This window comes from Oncorhynchus gorbuscha, linkage group LG19 (assembly GCF_021184085.1).
Source record: "Oncorhynchus gorbuscha isolate QuinsamMale2020 ecotype Even-year linkage group LG19, OgorEven_v1.0, whole genome shotgun sequence".
Lineage (NCBI taxonomy): Eukaryota > Metazoa > Chordata > Actinopteri > Salmoniformes > Salmonidae > Oncorhynchus > Oncorhynchus gorbuscha.
Window position 1 is genome coordinate 33858809 of NC_060191.1, and position 19934 is coordinate 33878742.

Sequence of the window (19934 nt, forward strand, 5' to 3'; positions counted from 1 at the left end):
GTTCTTGTAGGGACTTCTGGTCAAATAACTTCATAAATTAACTTATACAGTACATGGTCATTTAATTTCTATGGTTTAGTTATTTTCCACCCATAATAATTCAGGACATATACCCATGCAAAATAGTGTTACCAAATGGCCAGGTATTAAGATAGACCAAATATATATATATATATTTTTTTAAAGAACAAGCTGCGCTGTTACCCAATTGTTCAATGATCAACTATGAATAATTGACTGTGTATAGCAGTTCCTGACAGTAAACGCAATAGGAACAACATGGGACAGGGTGCAGATTCATTAGGGGAAAACATTCCTGTTCCATTTCTGAAGAACCATTCAGATGAATAATCAACTGATCGAAAGAAATCTACTAATAGCATGATTGTGATAAAACAAGTTTGCATTACATTACATTTACATTTAAGTCATTTAGCAGACGCTCTTATCCAGAGCGACTTACAAATTGGTGCATTCACCTTATGACATCCAGTAGAACAGTCACTTTACAATAGTGCATCTAAATCTTAAAGGGGGGGGGTGAGAAGGATTACTTATCCTATCCTAGGTATTCCTTAAAGAGGTGGGGTTTCAGGTGTCTCCGGAAGGTGGTGATTGACTCCGCTGTCCTGGCGTCGTGCATTACAAAATGCACTTGGTAGTTAAAGCAATAGTTCACTGAACATACAACCTAACACATTTTTTTCTCTGACCTTGGCTACACATAAAAAGAAAAAGATATTGCACAAACGGAATATTACGTTTGGGAGTTCATAAAAGGGCTACAATATACTGCACAAGTCTTATCAATCATTGTGATTTCCCCGTGTCATTTCCTGTGCACCCACTCTGTTTGAATGTCTACAGGTCAAATAGAGTTTAAACTACCAGAGAGTAGAAGCATAGGCATAGCCTACATTTCGAGCTGATCCCGAAGAAAAAGATGATGCAGGCCTCAGAGGTGGAATCACAAAAGTTGCAAACACTAGCGCAAAATCTGATAATGGAAATGTGAGAGGGCTTTGTAGACATTTGGTGGCTCTCATATCCATATTCCTTCTGGTCCTGCTGCCTGGTAGGTATCTTGTCTACAATGTAATGAAGGCTGTAATATATTCACTAATATCACATTCATTCCCATTAGAATGTCATGGCGATTCTTCAGTATGGTTGTATGGTTCGATTCCTGCTGGGGGCTCCCACAAGGGAAAAAAAAAATCACACATGACTGTAAGTTGCTTTGGATAAAGCATCTGCTAAATAGTGTATATTTATATATATATATATATTGAAGAATAGGGGTAGGGTTGTAGAGAATCGAAGGACCATGAATATAACAAATTAACCTTATGTGCTGGCTTAAGGCCGGTAGCAACGGCTACAGAATGTCCGGTCAGAACAAAGATAAGGTGGATGTCCAGGTTAAGGGGAGTTTATTGTAAGAAGATGTCCACATTCACACACACACACACACCTGGTTGACCACTCCTGGTTCAGATTACTGAGAATTATGTCCAGGGAGAACTGACATTGACTATGGTTGTTTAGATGCATGCACAATTAAACAGCCATACAGGGATTCAGTCTGCAGGAAGAAAAGTTCAGCAGGAGGGTAAACTGTGGAAGTGCTCATCAGGATGGGGAACGCTATAAGAGCACAAAGCGAGACCCAAATGCAGACACAGGAGGCAGATGGTAGAGCTCTGATATTTATTATAACAAAGGCAGGCCGGGGACAGGCGATAGTTAATAAACCAGGTCAGAGTCCAAACAGTACCAGACGATAGGCAGTCTCGAGGTCAGGCCAGGCAGGGGTCAGAAACCAGATCCGAGTCCAAAACAGTAAAAGGGGATAGGAAGGCTGGTAGACAGAACAGGCAGAGTGGTCAGGCAGGCGGGTTCGGAGTCAGGACAGGCAAGGGTTGAAACAAGGAGGACTAGAAACAAACAGACTGGGGAAAATAGGAGCAAACAGACTGGGAAAAATAGAAGCCTCGAAGGGAGGCTGGACAATGAGCCTGTCATAGCAGATGTAAGCCATGTTGGAAGGTGAACCTTTGCACCAGTCTGAGGTCCTGAGCTATATATGATTTGAGTCACTTCAAACTGCCAATATGAACAAGCATTTCTATTGTCTGATGGACAGATGGGATGGACCTGCTGTGGTAGAACGACTTCTGTGGAATTTCCACTACGGAGGCCAAAGTTAGCTGAAATTTGTAGTGGCTATTTAAAGAAAACTGAAACATGGATTAGTTTCTCCTAGTCCAGATCGCTTTCAGGGTGAGGAATGAACCATCTAACATTACTTTGTAAACTGAACTTTCCCTTTAAAGCTGTTGAAACAATAACTGTGTTCTCCCCACCCGTTTCAGTAAAAATCTCTCAAATTTATAGACAGAGCTATGGATGCAAGGATTGACCAACCATGATACTACAATTATAGTTTGAACCATATTGAGGCATGTTTGTTTATATTTACTTTGTTTACAAACATAGGAGTGAAAGAAGCTTATAATTTGGGTTCTGATGAGGCACGACAGTTGAACTAAGCTCATGAGGCATTTCTAAGTTATATTCTTCAAGAACCAATGGGAACATTTCCTTAATTCAGAAGTCCCAAAATGGATGAAGCACCCGCAGATTGCCCCCTTTTAAGACCGAGAAGAACGAAGAAAATGAAAACACGGGTGCTCTACCGAACATTGGTTGAGTAATAAACTACGAATCAAATTTTAAAAAATACTAGAGAGTAATAAAAAACTAGAGAGCAACTTGTGGCTTTTATTTGAGGCTGGCTCCTTTTTATGACACAGAACTCATGAAAGTGACAAAGCAAAGTGTGACGCTTCCAGATTGCGTTACATTTCCACATTCTGTCATGTCATGATGATTGCTGCAACAATAAATAGATAGATGGTATAGCAAGTATCATTTGACCAGCATCTTCTTAAAAAATGTCTTGGGCACTGCAGTGGAAAAGCAGAAAGCTGCCAAACAGAAATATGGCACAACCAACCCCTCAAAGTATTGATAGTCAAACAACAAAACACCACGTGATGTAACATAATGCAACATATGTTACATAACGCATTCTGCTAAATATAAGTTGGGAGAGGTCACAATGGGGCGACACTGTAAAACGGAAAAGGCATACGTGTAGTTCAAGGTAATAAGGTTGTATTAGGTTGGAAGCGAAGCTGTACGCACAGCAGCCCCATAGACAACTAAAGTAAGGCACAAAATGATGGTATCTGACAGCATAAGGTTTGTCAACAAAACCCACAAATGATCTAAAAGGTAGCTTATGACATTACATTCAATCATTTCCTCTATTTCTTTCATAATACACACATACAGTTACCGTTGGAGCCATATCTAATGCTATGGTTATGGAATACTTGTTGAAATTCTGAAGTTGTTGAGTAGTAGGCTGGATCATACCAAACCTGTGCCAGTATTCAGAAAGCTTCTCAGGATAGGAGTGCTGATCTAGGATCAGTTTTGCCATAATGAATAAGATGACATGGCCGGGGAGTACCTGGTCAGCTCTCCTACTCTGAGACGCTTTATGAATGGAGGCCGTTTTGAAGTAGGCAGATGGCACTTGTTGGGTGTTATTTTACGCTGCTTCATATTCTTAAAATTGGTATAGCAAAGGCAAGCAAGCAATAAAAATCAAAACACATTGAACTTGTGAACACAGTGAGAGGAAAATGCCACAGGTATCAGACAGTGACTTTAGCTTTTTTGTACTGCATCCAGTGTTCATCATCTGCATTTTATATGCAGTTTTTTCATTATCATCTTGACATGGATCATGGGGAATAGAAAAATAGATATACGCTGAGTAGTAATAATAATAGACGCTCTGGTGTTTTAGACAGGTGGCCTTGGAACTCGGTCTGATAGTACTCATAAGCTAGAGTTTGTCACTGTAGCCTGCCTGCATGTTCCGGGTCTGTTTAACAGACATTGCTAATGTGTCACACGCGTCATTCATCAAACAAGATTATCAGAGCTCTGTTGATGAAAGAGGTAGCATGATCCCCACTGAGAAATGGAGTCCCTCAATGTGTGCACAGGTAACTGCCATAATAAAGTGAACACTATCATAAAGTGTCTCAATACGGTGTTGGGCCACCACGAGCCATGACAACTTCAACGTGCCTCTATTAGCAGGATGCAACACCCTTATTCCACGAGTAATTCCATAATTTGGTGTTTTGCTGATGGAAAATGCTGTCTCAGGCGTGCCGCTTCAGAATCTCCCATAAGTGTTCAATTGGGTTGATATCTGGTGACTGAAACAGCCACGTCATATGGCTTACATTGTTTTCAGGCTCATCAAACCATTGAGTGAACATTCATGCCCTGTGAATGAGGGAATTGTGATCCTATGGCCTGTCCAGCATTTTTATACATGACCCTAAGCATGATGGGATCCTAATTGCTTAATTAACTCAGGAACCAAACCTCTGTGGAAGCTCCATCCTTAATATGCTTTGCATTCTTCATTTACTCAAGCGTTTCCATTATTTTGGCAGTTACCGGTGCGTTAATGTTCTGGCACGTCAAGCAGGCTCAATCAAACTGAACGAAAACGAATACTACTCAAACCCGCGTCTGGTGGTGCTGACAGTGCTATTCTATATCATGAGTACCGGTGAGTGCAGGTTACACCTCCAGGACCCAGCTGGGGGCACAAAGTGAGTTTATCGCGCATCGTTAAGTTGCCTGGCCACGGTAAGGATCTCCTTCGCCCCTTTACTCAGCAGTAGATTGGCCAAGTCTAGACCTAGCTTCTCAGATGCATCCTGGGCCGGGCCTGGCATGTTGTTCGCTGTTACGCCAACACGCTGGACCCGCTCATCCACTCGCTCTTCCACCTACCACAGAGGAAAGACGGCTTAAATAAACCAAATAAATACGCCCTGAGAAGGGAGACCCTTGATGAGCTGATATGTTTAATTGGAAGAGTTGACTGTGGGGGTTGAGAAATCATTAGTCTGACCTTATTGTCTGAAGCAATGCTGGTCTGCATGGTCTCCTTGAGGCTGTCTGAACCATCCAGGCTGTACACTGCTCCCGTCAGGTAGAGCTTTGGTAAACAAAACACAACAGTTACAAAGGCACGCACGCACATAACCACGGGTATGCAACGGCACACACTCACACTTAAGCAAATGTCATAAGCCCTTACCTGAGAGTCCTTAACCTCAGTGTGGACAGCAACCGGTACACTGCAACCCCCCTCCTACAAGAAGCGAAAGTGATTACACTGGAGTTTCAAATATAATGAGACGTGCAGTGGTTAAAAGGGGGTAATCTGAGGTTGCTGCATCCATTTTCTAAATGAATCAAATCAAATCGTATTTGTCACATGCTTCGTAAACAACAGGTGAAGACATTAGTCTTAAGTGACAAACTTAATTACAGGCCCTTCCCAGAAATGCAGAGAAAAAGAAAAGAAAAAAACTACACGTAATAATAAAAGTAATAATAAATACACAATGAGTAACGATAACTTGGCTATCTATATACACGGGGTACAAGTACCGAGTCGATGTGCAGGGGTACGAAGTAATTGAGGTAGATATGGTCAGTCCTTGCATTCATAGCTCTGTCTACAAATTTGTGAGTAGTCACATTTTTCCAGGCTCATCCCTCAGCTTTTTACCAAAATAGAGGTGGGGTAAATGCTTTGTGATCGTTTCAACTCCGTATTGCCCCTTTAAGTACTGTTTATGTGACATAGTTATAAAGCCTATCATTACTTATTTTTCTTTTATTTTTTCTTCTTCTTTCACTTGCAATTGCACCTTAAATGGCCGGTTTCCCAGACATAGATTAAGCCTCGTCCTAGACTAAAAAAAAACTTTCAATGGTGATTCTCCATTGAGCATGATTTTTAGTCCAGGACTAGGCTTCATCTGTGTCTGGAGAAACAAGTCCGTTATGAGTATTTATATTAAGTAGCATTGACAAGCAGCCAACAATTCACAGATATAGTGTTTTGTCCAGTGTAACAAAACATCTACAAGACAGAGTGAGACTTGCCAGTCGTCTGAGGAAAGCTCGCTCTGCTATACAGCGCAGGACAGTGTCGGGGTCGTGCAGAACAGACACCATCTCCAGGATGTCCTCGTCTCTGGCCCGCACCTCAATGGCAAGAGCCCCCTGAAACACAGCCACGCAATGGACCCTCAGTCTGTTAAGACCACACTGAAAATTCTAATCCTCACATACACAGAGCCTTTCAGGGTAAAATATTCAGTTTTAACAACAGTTAGGCACAGGTATGAGAGTTAAAGAGTTAAAGTTGCCCATTTCTCCTTCATAAAATAAATCTACCTACCTGTCCAACAGCGTACATGCAGTCCTCAGGGCCCAGGATCTGCAAATGCAAATACAAAAATGAAAGGTAATTGCCCAATATTTTAGGTAGGTGGCTACATTATGTAGGGCCAGGAGGTTTTCCATGACCATGTGACCGCTTGGAAAAACTCAGGGCCCAAGTTAAAGGCTATATATAGGCTTACATAGTCTAAAAACCACATACAATGAATCTTGATTAATTAAGATGACTCTTGATTTATCTCTATGTTATGGACAAGGTGTTGTGATGTGGAGTGTTGGAAGTTTACATACACTTAGGTTGGAGTCATTAAAACTCGTTTTTCAACCACTCCAAAAATGTATTGTTAACAAACTATAGTTTTGGCAAGTCGGTTAGGACATCTACTTTGTGCATGACAAGTAATTTTTCCAACAATTGTTTACAGACAGATTTCATCACTTATAATTCACTGTATCACAGTTCCAGTGGGTCAGAAGTTAACATACACTAAGTTGACTGTGCCTTTAAATAGCTTGGAAAATTCCAGAAAATGATGTCATGGCTTTAGAAGCTTCTGATAGACTAATTGACATCATTTGTGTCAATTGGAGGTGTAGACCTCCACAAGTCTGGATCATCCTTGGGAGTAATTTCCAAATGCCTGAAGGTACCAACGTTCATGTGTACAAACAATATTAGGCAAGTATAAACACCATTGGACCCTGACCTCAATCCTATAGAACATTTGTGGGCAGAATTGAAAAAGTGTGTGTGAGCAAGGAGGCCTACAAACCGGACTCAGTTACACCAGCTCTGTCAGGAAGAATGGGCCAAAATTCACCCAACTTATTGTTGGAAGCTTGTGGAAGGCTACCCGAAACGTTTGACCCAAGTTAAACAATTTAAAGGCAATGCTACAAAATACTAATTGAGTGTATGTAAACGTCTGACCCACTGGGAATGTGATGAAAGAAATAAAAGCTCAAATAAATCATTCTCTCTACTATTATTCTGACATTTCACATTCTTTAAAAAAAGTGGTGATCCTAACTGACCTAAGACAGGGAATTTTTACTAGGATTAAATGTCAGGAATTGTGAAAAACTGAGTTTAAATGTATTTGGCTAAGGTGTAAAGGTAAATTTTTGACTTTAACTGTACCTGGCTGACTCGGCTATCCCAGCCCATGCGACGGAGTCCAGCTGCAGCCAGTATAATGGCCGAGAAGTCGTCCTTTTCATCCAGCTTCTTCAACCTCGTGTTGAGGTTTCCTCGCTGGAAAAAACGCACTAAGGAAACAAACTCACAACCCTCTACAGATGGTGCTCATTACTGATATGATTTGCATCAGATTTGAAATGAAGATCCTGTTTTAATCCTTCGCTATACTGTGAGTAGCAGTGAGTGAACGTAGCACTGAGAGAAAGGATACAATATCTTTAAACTCCAGGTGGGGGAATCTTTTCTTTAGCTGTGCAGCCCGTCGTAGGGAACTTGTGCCTATCACACTATGAAAAAAAAAAAAAACATCAAGATCAATGTCAAGCCACTCCTTTAAAACAGATTGGAAAAGAATCTTCAAACAATGTCATGAGTAAAATTAAACTGTTTTGTACCTCTTGTCGGGCAGGGTGTCAAGGGATTTTCCCATGTTTTTGGGATGCAAGACCACTGCGTCATGGGGGTTCTCGCGCCTTAAATGAACAGGAAGGAGAAAAAAAAAAATGATTTACCATGAAAATATCGGAGGCTACTTCATTCCACAGTAGTGGTGAAGAGAATCCGACTTCAATAGTAGATATTCAAAAGGTTATACACTGGCGCGCTTGGAGTATTCCAAATAAATGTATATACACATAGCCCAGATGAATAAGGACAGTGTGTTTGATTTCCCTGTGGATCCTTACAGAGGCACTATTGTGCCGACTTACTTTAGCACAGCTCCTATGGTAAAGCCAGGAGGTAGAGTCGTGGGCAAGTCTTTCAAAGAGTGGACCACCAAGTCTACTCTATAGGACACAGCACAACAGAGTCATTTATTTTGCAACACTTCAGAGCAAAGACTGAGGGAGAAAAAAATGGACATTAAACACCTGCACAAATCAAAGTCTTGAAGACATAAATTACATTTTGAAGCTACTCAAAATGCATGCCATTACATTGTAATAAAGAAAGTACCTCGACAGTAGTGGCTTTTCACATTAAAACTAATAGTAATGTACCCTACAGTTTGAATGTACAGTGCCTAGTGAATGGCTTTTCAAGAGGTGTCGATTGTTCATGAGTGGGTCGAGCCTCAGTCCTGACTTGAATTTACTTGCAAATCAGAGACAAGGTTTGAATATTGCTGTCCATCAATAACCCCCACCCAAACTTACTGAGCTTGAACCATTTTGACAAAAAACTATGAATAAATGTTGCCTTAAGAGTTGTGCAAAGTTGATAGAATCTTATTAAAAATGATTTACAGCTGTGATGACTATCAAAGGTGAAGACATACGCAATCAATACATCAACAACTTTTTTTTATTCATTTGGAACATTTTCTATAGTTTTTCTTTAACTTTGAAAATAAGGAGTTGATTGTGTGGATCCAGAAGACAAAATGAGACTTACTCGTTTCGCTCCAGAGCAGTCTCCAGTTCTTTGGTGAAAAGGCTCTTCTCTCCAATCTGCATTTGGAAAGCATATAGGTTACTAACTGTTAACCCCATTACATTTTTAGCTCAGAACTTAAAAGTGTTTTTCGCATACTACTGAGTCAAGTAAAATGAACAATTTGGGCAATAATTGAGTTCTGATGAGAAACGCTTTAGTTTATAAACAGATTTACCTTTGATAACGCTGTGTCAAGGATTTTGTCCCCTGTAGTTGTCATGCCAACTGACACAGAAAGACAAGGACATATACAAAGTGATATAGTCGTTGAATTACTGTATTGTCCATATCTTAATGTGATGCATCTCCATAGTCAAAGGTAGAGAACCATTATAGGTTCTAGATAGCACTTTTTTTTCTACGAGTGTATCTGGACTCACCTATTTCTAAGTGGACATCGGGGTACAGTCTCTTCAGCTTCTCTGCAACGCTGTCCGTCTGAATACGAGCCAGCTGAGGTCAATAAATTAACAGAAATGAATGCAATTTGGATGACAACTTGTGTGTGTGCACACACTTGTGTGTGTGTGCAACTTGTGTGTGTGCACACGCTATAACCTATTCAAACTCCACAGTAGTTTCACTGACACCGGGAAAAATTGTTAAAGTGAAAAATGACATTACCTTAAACCTAAAAATCACATGCGATTTCGTTCCACTCAACCACCAAAGGTATCTTACCTGGCTCTTTCGGGTTCCAATTCTTATGACCCGGCTAACTTTCCCATTAGCATTCTGTTGGAAAAACACAAGCAATACATTGCAACAGCCATTTTTCCAATAACGTAGCTTTTACATTTCTACATGTAGTTGCAGTTCCTGGCAGTGATTCCCTTCGTATTGTCCCAACTTTCACTGTAAGCCACATATAACTGCTCCATATCATAATATAAACATAAAACGCTGCTTGAATTGCTTTCCTCTTACCCTGACGTACTTATAAGGTCCCTCCATAGTTCTCAGGAAACCTTAGCTTCTACACGCAGAGCAGCACTTTGTGTCGTCTGTAGAGCTGTGAAAGCCTGCTGTGTCTATGTGGGGAGCAGTGGCAAGTCATACAGCCTAGCCCTAGAGATACTGAACCATGCCTCAACGTCCTACACCCCCATTTCCCTGGTCCTAGCTGATAAGTCAAGTGTGCCGATTCATTGTGTCAGTTATTATGAGCAGTGAGGGGTAGCGATGGTCTTTTGTAAGATCATTTGCCTATTGGCATTTTCAAAATGGTCATGAAATAGACATGTATGGATGTGGAAAGCACCGATATAAAAAGGATCCCATTCAAAAGTGACAACCTTTAGGTTTTAAAGGACAAGACAAGAGTTGACACATTGGATGTTGTAGGCAATGTTCTCTCATCAACAACAAAAAAATTAATCGACACAGCAAATTTCAGGTCTGCTGAGCACAAACTTGAATGTTGTGAAAATTCTGTGCAACTTCCAGCACGCGTTTACTGTGAACACTGAGGCTGTACCTGCCTTAAGTTACAGTTTTAACAGCGGCCATGTGGGCTACTGTGGCTATTTGATCATAATGTAGGCCTGACAGAGAGGTCTACTATCAAAAACAATGGAGAAAATGCATCCCATAACATTTTAACATGGGAATAGCGGTTATATCATTCAGCCCACAGTAGCAATGTGTGATGTTCAATGTAGGCCTACATTCCATGAGACTTAAAACAAAACATGCAGGGCTTGACATTAACCTGTTTATCCACTTCTCCTTCAGACAAGGAGGTGACTGAAAATGTTGTGTTGTTTGATGCAAGAAACCACTTTACAAAATAAAATGCATTATTATTCCCATACCATTATTACAGGGAATCAGGGAAGTTCTTTACCCGACTCGCTTTTCAAAGATGTCTGTGAATATTTTGTGCTTTTGTAAGAAGCAAACACTGCCCTATTGCTGACTACAAATGATCTATAACTGGGCTAATAACTCACTAACTAGCAAAGGATAAGAACAAAATGTGCAGATGTGGCTAGACGCAGCTCTCGCTTTGATCTCAAAACAAGGCATCTACTCAGAACCGCTCATGCTGTAAACACAGTCCAGTTCAAAGTAAATGGCACAGATACATATATGGCAATGGTCTATTTGCATATGCAGCTCTAATTGTTTATGCCGCACCGGTCTGTGTAAAGTTCGGGCTGAGTAGTGTGTGTCAATTTAATGGAATCCTATGTGTTTTGCCTACAACAAAATCTCTTGCATAGTTCGTTTTGTTTCGGTATGTTGCATTGAAAGTGGCTAATATAGCGTTGATTTGATCCCAATTGCCACAGTGAAGGGAAACGTTGATCGTCTTAACAGGAAAACTCTAGAACAGTGGTCAACAACCTTTTCTGAGTCAAGATCAGTTTTTGAGTAAAAAAACATACACCTGTGCAACATTACCCAATTAAAAATAGTTCTGTAGCAATGAGGTTTGTGCAGTAAGCTATACGGCCCAATACATTTTCACTGCATATTGGCTGTGCATAAATTGCCCTGCCAATGTATTGTTGTTCAGGCCATTTCTTAAAATTATCTATCAAAATTTAAGGTAGGCTATATGATCACACCGGCAATAGATCCATTGTTGTATTACTTGTGAGGCACAACTGAGCGAGCATCTGATGGTCAGTCTCAACTAGAGGTCGACCGATTAATTAGGGCCGATTTCAAGTTTTCATAACAATCGGTAATCTGCCTTTTTGGATGCCGATTATGGCCAATTACATTGCAATCCACGAGGAGACTGCGTGGGAGGCTGACCACCTGTTATGCGAGTGCAGCATCAAAAGGACCTTGTGGCTGCAAGGAGCCATGGTAAGTTTCTAGCTACAGTAGCATTAAACTTAACTTATAAAAAACAATCAATCTTCACATAATCACTAATTAACTACACATGATTGATGATATTACTAAGTGAACTAGCTTGTCCTGTGTTGCATATAATCAAAGTGGTGCCCGTTAATGTATCATCTAATCACAGCCTACTTCAACTTCGCCAAACGGGGGATGATTTAACAAAAGCACATTTGCGAAAAAAAGCACAATCGTTGCACAAATGTACCTAACCATAAACATGAATGCCTTTCTTAAAATCAATACACAGAAGTATATATATATTTTTTAATCTGCATATTTAAGTTAAAAGAAATGCATTTTAGCAGGCGATATTAACTGGGGAAATTGTGTCACTTCTCTTGTGTTCAGTGCAAGCAGAGTCAGGGTATATGCAGCAGTTTTGGCCGCCTGGCTCGTTGCGAACTGTGTGAAGACCATTTCTTCCTAACAAAGACCGTAATTAATTTGCCAGAATTTTACATAATTATGACATAACATTGAAGGTTGTGCAATGTAACAGCAATATTTAGACTTAGGGTTGCCACCCGTTGGATAAAATACAAAACGGTTCTGTATTTCACTGAAAGAATAAACATTTTGTTTTCTAAAATTATAGTTTCCGGATTTTACCATATTAATGACCAAAGGCTCATATTTCTGTGTGTTTATTATAATTAAGTCTATGATTTGATATTTGATAGAGCAGTCTGACTGAGCGGTGGTAGGCAGCAGCAGGCTCGTAAGCATTCATTCAAACAGCACTTTACTGCGTTTGCCAGCAGCTCTTAGCAATGCTTGAGGCACAGCGCCGTTTATGACTTCAAGCCTATGAACTCCCGAGATTAGGCTGGCAATACTAAAGTGCCTATAATAACATCCAATAGTCAAATCTATATGAAATACAAATGGTACAGAAATAAATAGTCAGAAGTCCTATAATAACTACAACCAAAAATGTATTAACTGGGTATATTCATGTTTTATATGTTCTCATGTTCTGAGCAAGGAACTTAAACGTTAGCTTTTTACATGGCACATACTGCACTTTTACTTTCTACTCAAAAACTGTGTATTTGCATTATTTTACCAAATTGAACATGGTTCAATATTTATTTGAGACTAAATTGATTTCATTTATGTATTATATTAAGTTAAAATAAAAAAGTGTTCAATGTTCATTCAGTATTGTTGTAACTGTCATTATTACAGATTCCAAGAACACAGGATGAGATGTTGCTATCCTTTGAGCAAGCACTTCCAAGAGTTAATGAACAGTGAGCCTGGTGAAATTTGGGGAGCGCATCGTCAGTAGTGTACCTTTGGTTCCTAGGGTGTTTCGGCCTTTCACACTATACACCCTCCCCAAAGGCGGCCAGCGACAGGGTGATTAATCCTACGCTTGCGTCCCATTCCCAATTAGTCATAGGAGTTGCCTTGTTGTTGATAGCCAACAATCCCATGGGGCTATGCATGGCAGGGGCGTCCTCCTCCCTGAGTCAAGCATTGTTGACCGCATACTTCCTGGCCCTCTCACTTCGGGGCCCAGCTGTGGTCTTTCCTCTTCATCCAGAGCCACTGACTGCTGCCTTCTGCCACCTCCGATACAGCTTTGATTGCCGAACGCTGGCTCTGGCCCTTAATTCCAAGGTCTCTAAGCAGTCTGGTTGTAGATGTTGCCACAAAACCTCTGCAGCCCACCTCCACTAGTTGGACTTCTGTGTTCCAGCCATGATGCCGTGCTTCGGCAGCTAGATCGGCATAGCGCAGATGTTTTCGCTCATAAGCCTCATCTACTGACTCCTCCCAGGGTACTGTGAGCTCTATGATGAAGACCTTCTTGAGCGAACGGGACCAGAGCACCATGTCAGGTCTTAGGGTGGTGGTTGCGATCTCCGGAGGAAACACAAGTTGCCGGCCAATGTCAACTAGCATTTTCCAGTCGCGGGCCAAGCGCAGCTGGTCTCGCTCTACTGGTGTCGAGCCGCTCTTCGGTGGTTTAGCCCCTTCGCGGACAAAGTTTGTCCGTAAGGTGTGTGATGCTGCTGGGGGTGGTAGGGAGTTGGTGGCAGCTCGCCTGTCCTCCAGGGCGGACGCAAGGTTTTTAAGGACTTGGTTGTGACGCCAAGTGTAGCGTCCTTGGGTGAGACTCGTTTTACACCCTGTGAGAATGTGCCTGAGGTTGGCTGGCATGGAACAGAGGGCACAGTCCGGATCTTCACCATACCATTGGTGAAGATTAACTGGAGTTGGAAGGACGTCATATGTTGCTCTGATGGAAAAGCTCAACCGCCTCGCTTCCATGGCCCACAGATCCTTCCAGCTGATCTTCCTCTTCTCCACACTGTCCCATCAAGTCCACTGTCCCTGTTTGGAAAGAGAGACTGCCTTGGCCCACCTTGCAGCCTCCTCCTGATGGCGTACTTCCTGCACTAACATCTTCCGCCGCTCTGGTGCAGTGGCCTTACTCCAAGCAGCACGGCTAGTTAGCCCAAGGCCTCCTCTCCCTTGCTGAACATGACCCACAATGTCAGCATGTCTGAGGGCTGCTGTTGCCTCCTGGACTGCTTTTCCTGGCCTCCATTTGCACCCAGTTGCCAAGGTCGGCGCGTTGTTGCTCACCACTGGGTCTCGAGATTCATTCAGTGTCATCTGGAGCCTGGTTTTTGAACACTTGAATTCCTCTGTTAGACTGGTGAGGGGCAGCTTGAGGACACCATCTCCAGAGGCCTATGGTGGTAAGGCATCGTGGAACTCCGAGCCACTTCTTTAAGTAGCCTGTGACTCCTCTTTCCATCTTCTCCACTGTTGAGATTGGAACCTCATACACTGCTAAGGGCCACAACACCCGGGGTAGGAGACCAAACTGCAGACACCAGGCCTGTAACTTTCCAGGTAGCTGGGTGTTGTCGATGGACTGTAGGCTACTACTGATGTCTTTGCGCAGCTGTTGCACCTGGTCTTTGTCCTTCAGGCTTGCATCATACCACCTTCCAAGGCTTTTTACCGGCTGCTCAGACACTGTTGGGATTTGGTCATCTCCGATGAAGAATTTCAGGTCAGAGAGTACTCCCTTCACAATCGAGATGCTGGGTGACTTGGATGGTTTAATCTTCATACGGGCCCAGCTGATATTCTCCTCAAGTTTTCTGAGCAGTCTCCTGGTGCATGGGACAGTGGTAGTCAATGTTGTAATGTCGTCCATGTAGGCTCTGAGTGGAGGGAGGCGGAAACCAGAGTCGATTCGCTGTCCACCAGCAACCCATTTTGAGGATCTGATGATAACCTCCATTACCATTATGAATGCCAACGGAGAAATGGTCCTTCTGTAGCTCAGTTGGTAGAGCATGGTGCTTGTAACGCCAAGGTAGTGGGTTCGATCCCCGGGACCACCCATACGTAGAATGTATGCACACATGACTGTAAGTCGCTTTGGATAAAAGCGTCTGCTAAATGGCATATATTATTATTATTATTATTAAATGGTACATCCCGCCATTATACCTACATTCAGACACTGCCATGAGGTGGTGAAGCAGAACTGCAGATCCTGGAAGCACGAATTCACCAGGGTTGTGATGGTGTCCGGTATGTGGAAAAATCTGAAGGCAGACCACAGGAGTTCATGGGGCACAGAGCCAAATGCATTGGCGGGGCCGAGAAAGACTACATGGAGGTCCCTTTTTGCCCTCGACATTCAGTAAGGAGATTGGGCGGAATTGGCTGATGTTCACTGCATCCTTATCCTTAGGGATCAGGACCCCGCCTGCCCTACGCCACACTTTGGGTATTATCTTCTTTTGCCAAGCTGTTCTCATAAGCCTCCAGAGGAACCTCAGGACATCTGGTGCGTTCTTATATACTTTGTACGGGACTCCATTTGGCCCCGGGGCTGATGCTGTTCTTGCCCGTCTAACTGTGTTTTCCACCTCTTTCCATGTCGGAGGGCTGGTCTCAATGTGATGTTCCGGGGGTTCAATGGGTGGGATATCTGATGGGATGGCCAGATGTTCATTTCGCTTTGAGTCAAAGTTTGTTGTTCTCAGGTGCTCCTCTAGGTCTTTCTTTGTTGTTTTTAGAGCTCTACTTTTTTCCTTTGTGAAGAGACTTTTAAGGAACTTGAAGGGATCTTTATAGAATCGAGTTCTAGTTTGTTCTTTCTTCCTTCTGTGAATTCCGTAGGTTCTCTGCTCTACGGAGGGATGCCAACCGGGTTTTGATATCAGCCTGAAGTGCCTCTATGCCCTCCTTTTCCACTTCCGAGGCCTTCTTCCACTGTTTCTTAAGCTGTCGCCTTTCTTGTACGAGGCGCTTGATTTCTTGTTGCCTCCTGGAAACTGGTGGGGTTGGAACCTTTCTCACTCCTTTTGCCTCTTCCACGCCAAATCTTTCTGTCCCGTACTCATAGATGATGTCCCCCATCCTCTCCAACTTCTTCTCCACTGTGCCTCGAAGTTTCTCAAGGGTCAAGGTATAGTCAGTATTCACTGTTTCCCACAACTTCTTGTCACTGGCGCCAGGCCACTTCACATACGGTCTGTGCCCTGGTAGTCTCCTCTCGACTGCAGGTCTGGGAGGCTGGGTGAGTTCCACTTCTGTTGTTGGTTCCACCTCAGTTGTTACAAACATTGTTACCTATGTATCGGCTTTCTTTGGTCCTCCAATAACAGGTATCGGTGTTGAAAAATCCTAATCGGTCGACCTCTAGTCTCAACGGAGGGAGAGAGCAGCAGACTGAGGATGAGACTCAACAGCCCCATGCTCTCCCTTTCCTCCACTGACACTGACCAAAAAGGGTCACTGGCCAAAGAGGGAAATTCATGTTGTTACTTCTATGAACAGAGAAAGTAATTTATTCCTCGATATTAAAAAAGACCCATGCCGCTAATAATATCAACGCAAGCCTATAGATACACTTTCCTACTCATTCATTACCGATGCAGTTCTTGTTGCAGCGCTAAATTGAAATTGCTTATAAAAGTATTGAATACAAAGTGTTATCAGTGCTGAGTAAGAATGTACTCAATCATAAAAACAGCAGCTCTTTGCTATATTCGTTGACAGTCTCTCTAGTCATGGTTTTAAACGTTTTGAAATCTCAGTATCAATTTGGCTGTAGATTTATTGTGCCTGCTACATTAATGCAGACACGGTAATCTGAGCCATCCGATTGGCCAGCAGTAAACCCATAGTGCACTTGATTTGCTCTCTGGGCCCTCCGGGAAGGCAGAGTTTGTACCTTCAGTCATAAGAGAAGGTTCAAAATGGCAACAGTTCGCCTACCTGGCGCGCAGGGCAGCTGAATAGTGTACACCTAACGCCAGCAGCCCAGACGGAAGAAAAATAGAATACAAGGCTCTATCGTTTTTTTCTTTTTACAGAAATGTTTGGCGATCGAGCAGTGGCGGTTCTAGCTTGTATGGCTTCCTGGGAAAACAGCCCCTTCAGCACCCCCGCCAAAAAAAGCACAATTCTGCACTAAATGTAACGTTTATTCAGACATTTGGAACAACACAAATAAATAATCATAGAGAGACCTTCCTATGCAGTCGCCTGCCTAGCTCACAAACTAGAATCAGGGCGCCCACCCCGACAAGGTTCATTGACCCACAGTCCCACATGGTGGCATGATATCATTGACGTGACGTGCAAATAAGCGATAGAAAACCGATTTGTGTTGACACTATTCCGATTTTTCTGTGCGGGTCACCCGTGCCGCCCAGGGCGGCTGCCCATGTCGCCTTTACCTAAATCCGTAACTTGCGATCGAATATGAATGCCTTGGAGATCGACAACTGCCCTAGAAAATGAAGTGAAGTTCAATCTCGTTCTTCTCTCTGTGGGTTGATATTCCTGTGAGGCAGTCCAAGGGGAGCTGCTCGGCAATCTCGGGGCTACTACACAGGCAACATTGGTTGCAGGCATTGTACAGCAGCCATAGAAGCTCTGACAGGCAGGAACATCATATTATACTGTTATTTAATTAATTAACACACATCGTTTTTACTACGGGAACGGCCAATCTGTCATTAGAAAGGGAAAACTAAAACATAACAGTTTCTAATCTACATGTTCAATGATGTAGCTGCTAATGGTGACTGTCGAGGCAGATGTTATTTGTAATGTCAATTATTTGATATATGAGATGTATTCTCCAATGGTAGAGCTCCGAGGTGCAGGAGGGCGCGACAGTAAACCAATCAGCGCGGTCCGGGTTGGCTGTAAAAATGGCGCATGCCTCACTCCGCCAAAGGTTATCACTGAGGTATGAACGTTATGCTATGCAGAGTGCTAGCTAAATAGCCACGTCTCTCACCTGTGAACTCGTCTCTCCCGACATCTCAGTGATACAGTGATGATCAGCGAGTATTGTCTTTGTCAGTTATTCCCGACGTTCAACCCATGAGACTATAGCTAATTCCTTGTAATCAGGGATGAACGGGGCATTTGTAACTAGGGTCAATTCTGCTGACTGCCGGTGCCCTTCCGACGTCACTCCACGGAATGTCATTTCACTTCCGTGTGCATTGGCTGCGTTCACGAACATCTAAAAAAGCTTCATGCAAATGTGTTCTTGGTCACACAGTAACCGTTTGAAAACAGCCCAATTTGTTTTTTTTATTATTGTTTTATCAATTTAAAGTACATTTCACTAGCAAAATGAGCTAAATTAGTAACAATGGCATTTTTTGTACATTGACAATTTATAAGTAACATGTGCGCAGCTGACCACTGTCTTCTAGCTACTATACCCTTGTCATTGAGCTATAAATGAAGGGCCAACCCTGATACTCTTCTCCTAAATGTCAGAGTATCTATCTAGCTAACTTCTAGTTTTTAATTCTCTGTACCAGAACTTGTTCAAGCCATAGAGATAGATAGAGGACTCATCATGGATATTACCTGTTTTAGCATGGACTTTGCCATTGAGGGCTTCCACTATTTAAAAGTAGTCCAACTGAATGGTGATTCCTATAAATTGGGAGCAATCAGCCACTAAAGAACAAGAAAATTGATGACTTTAAAATGGAGATAGCCTCAATGGCACTGCCCTGGATATTGATTAAGGCACCCCCTCGCACCTCTCCAATTCATAGTGGTTGGGTTAAATGCGGAAGACATATTTCGGTTGAATGCAACTGACTAGGTTTCCATGCTATCACAGATGCTATAATGGCACAGATACAAAGATGAGTCCTTTATCGAAGAGGCAGGGAAGGATGGTGATGAGCTGAGATGCGGTAAGATGGCAGACAAGAAAAAGGAAGAAAGTGGAACGTTATGAACAAATATGGAATGGGGGACTGCACAAGCCTTCTGGGAGATCTGGTGAAGGAGAAGATGGTGGAAAAGAAAAAAAGGAGAAAAGTGGAGTATGTTTTGAGTGAATATGGAATGGAGGATCTCATAGAACTTTTGGAAGAGCTTAAGGAGGAAAATGAATGTGACGAGAGTGAGGATGAATTAACTGTTATGGCAGGTGCAGTGAATATCAACTCAAATGTATTTATATAGCCCTTCTTACACCAGCTGATATATCAAAGTGCTGTACAAGAAACCCAGCCTAAAACTCCAAACAGCAAGCAATGTAGGTGTAGAAGCACGGTGACTAGGAAAAACTCCCTAGAAAGGCCAAAACCTAGGAAGAAACCTAGAGAGGAACCAGGCTATGAGGGGTGGCCAGTCCTCTTCTGGCTGTGCCGGGTGGAGATTATAACAGAACATGGCCAAGATGTTTAATTGTTCATAAATGACCAGCATGGTCAAATAATAATAATCACAGTAGTTGTCGAGGGTGCAACAAGTCAGCACCTCAGGAGTAAATGTCAGTTGGCTTTTCATAGCCGATCATTGAGAGTATCTCTACCGCTCCTGCTGTCTCGAGAGAGTTAAAAACAGCAGGTCTGGGACGGGTAGCACGTCCGGTGAACAGGTCAAGGTTCCAAAGCCACAGGCAGAACAGTTGAAACTGAAGCAGCAGCACGGTCAGGTGGACTGGGGACAGCAAGGAGCCATCATGCCAGGTAGTCCTATGTACGGCAGGACCAAATCGGAAAGATAGGTAGGAGCAAGCCCATGTAATGCTTTGTAGGTTAGC

General features: G+C 42.6%; 1 protein-coding gene across 3 annotated transcripts; it reads right to left on the minus strand.

Moving 5' to 3' along the window:
- Nucleotides 1-1696: 1696 nt before the first annotated feature.
- Nucleotides 1697-18352, minus strand: hmbsb (hydroxymethylbilane synthase, b). Of its 3 annotated transcripts, none has more exons than XM_046314788.1 (14): nt 18153-18352; nt 9680-9733; nt 9379-9451; nt 9174-9223; nt 8957-9012; nt 8272-8349; nt 7957-8034; nt 7773-7848; nt 7502-7615; nt 6359-6397; nt 6061-6180; nt 5204-5257; nt 5015-5101; nt 1697-4889 (listed from the first exon to the last, which is right to left on the minus strand). In XM_046314788.1, exons 1-14 carry the CDS (start codon nt 18174-18176, stop codon nt 4716-4718), a joined length of 1077 nt encoding a protein of 358 aa, XP_046170744.1. In that variant the 5' UTR covers nt 18177-18352; the 3' UTR covers nt 1697-4715. The 3 variants fall into 3 exon arrangements, with proteins under 3 accessions (XP_046170744.1, XP_046170745.1, XP_046170743.1); XM_046314789.1 differs by lacking the exon at nt 18153-18352 and adding an exon at nt 9936-10039; XM_046314787.1 differs by lacking the exon at nt 18153-18352 and adding an exon at nt 9926-10032.
- Nucleotides 18353-19934: the final 1582 nt, after the last annotated feature.

What these genes read in the sequence shown, in the direction of transcription:
- hmbsb (XM_046314787.1), bottom strand. Translation starts at nt 9,952, where the DNA reads ATGGAGGGACCTTATAAGTACGTCAGG. An exon ending in CGATGTCCACTTAGAAATAG is followed by an intron (nt 9,224 to 9,378) that starts GTGAGTCCAGAT and finishes TTTCTGTGTCAG; the next exon opens with TTGGCATGACAACTACAGGG. An exon ending in ACCTGGAGTTTAAAGATATT is followed by an intron (nt 7,616 to 7,772) that starts GTATCCTTTCTC and finishes CGTTTTTTCCAG; the next exon opens with CGAGGAAACCTCAACACGAG.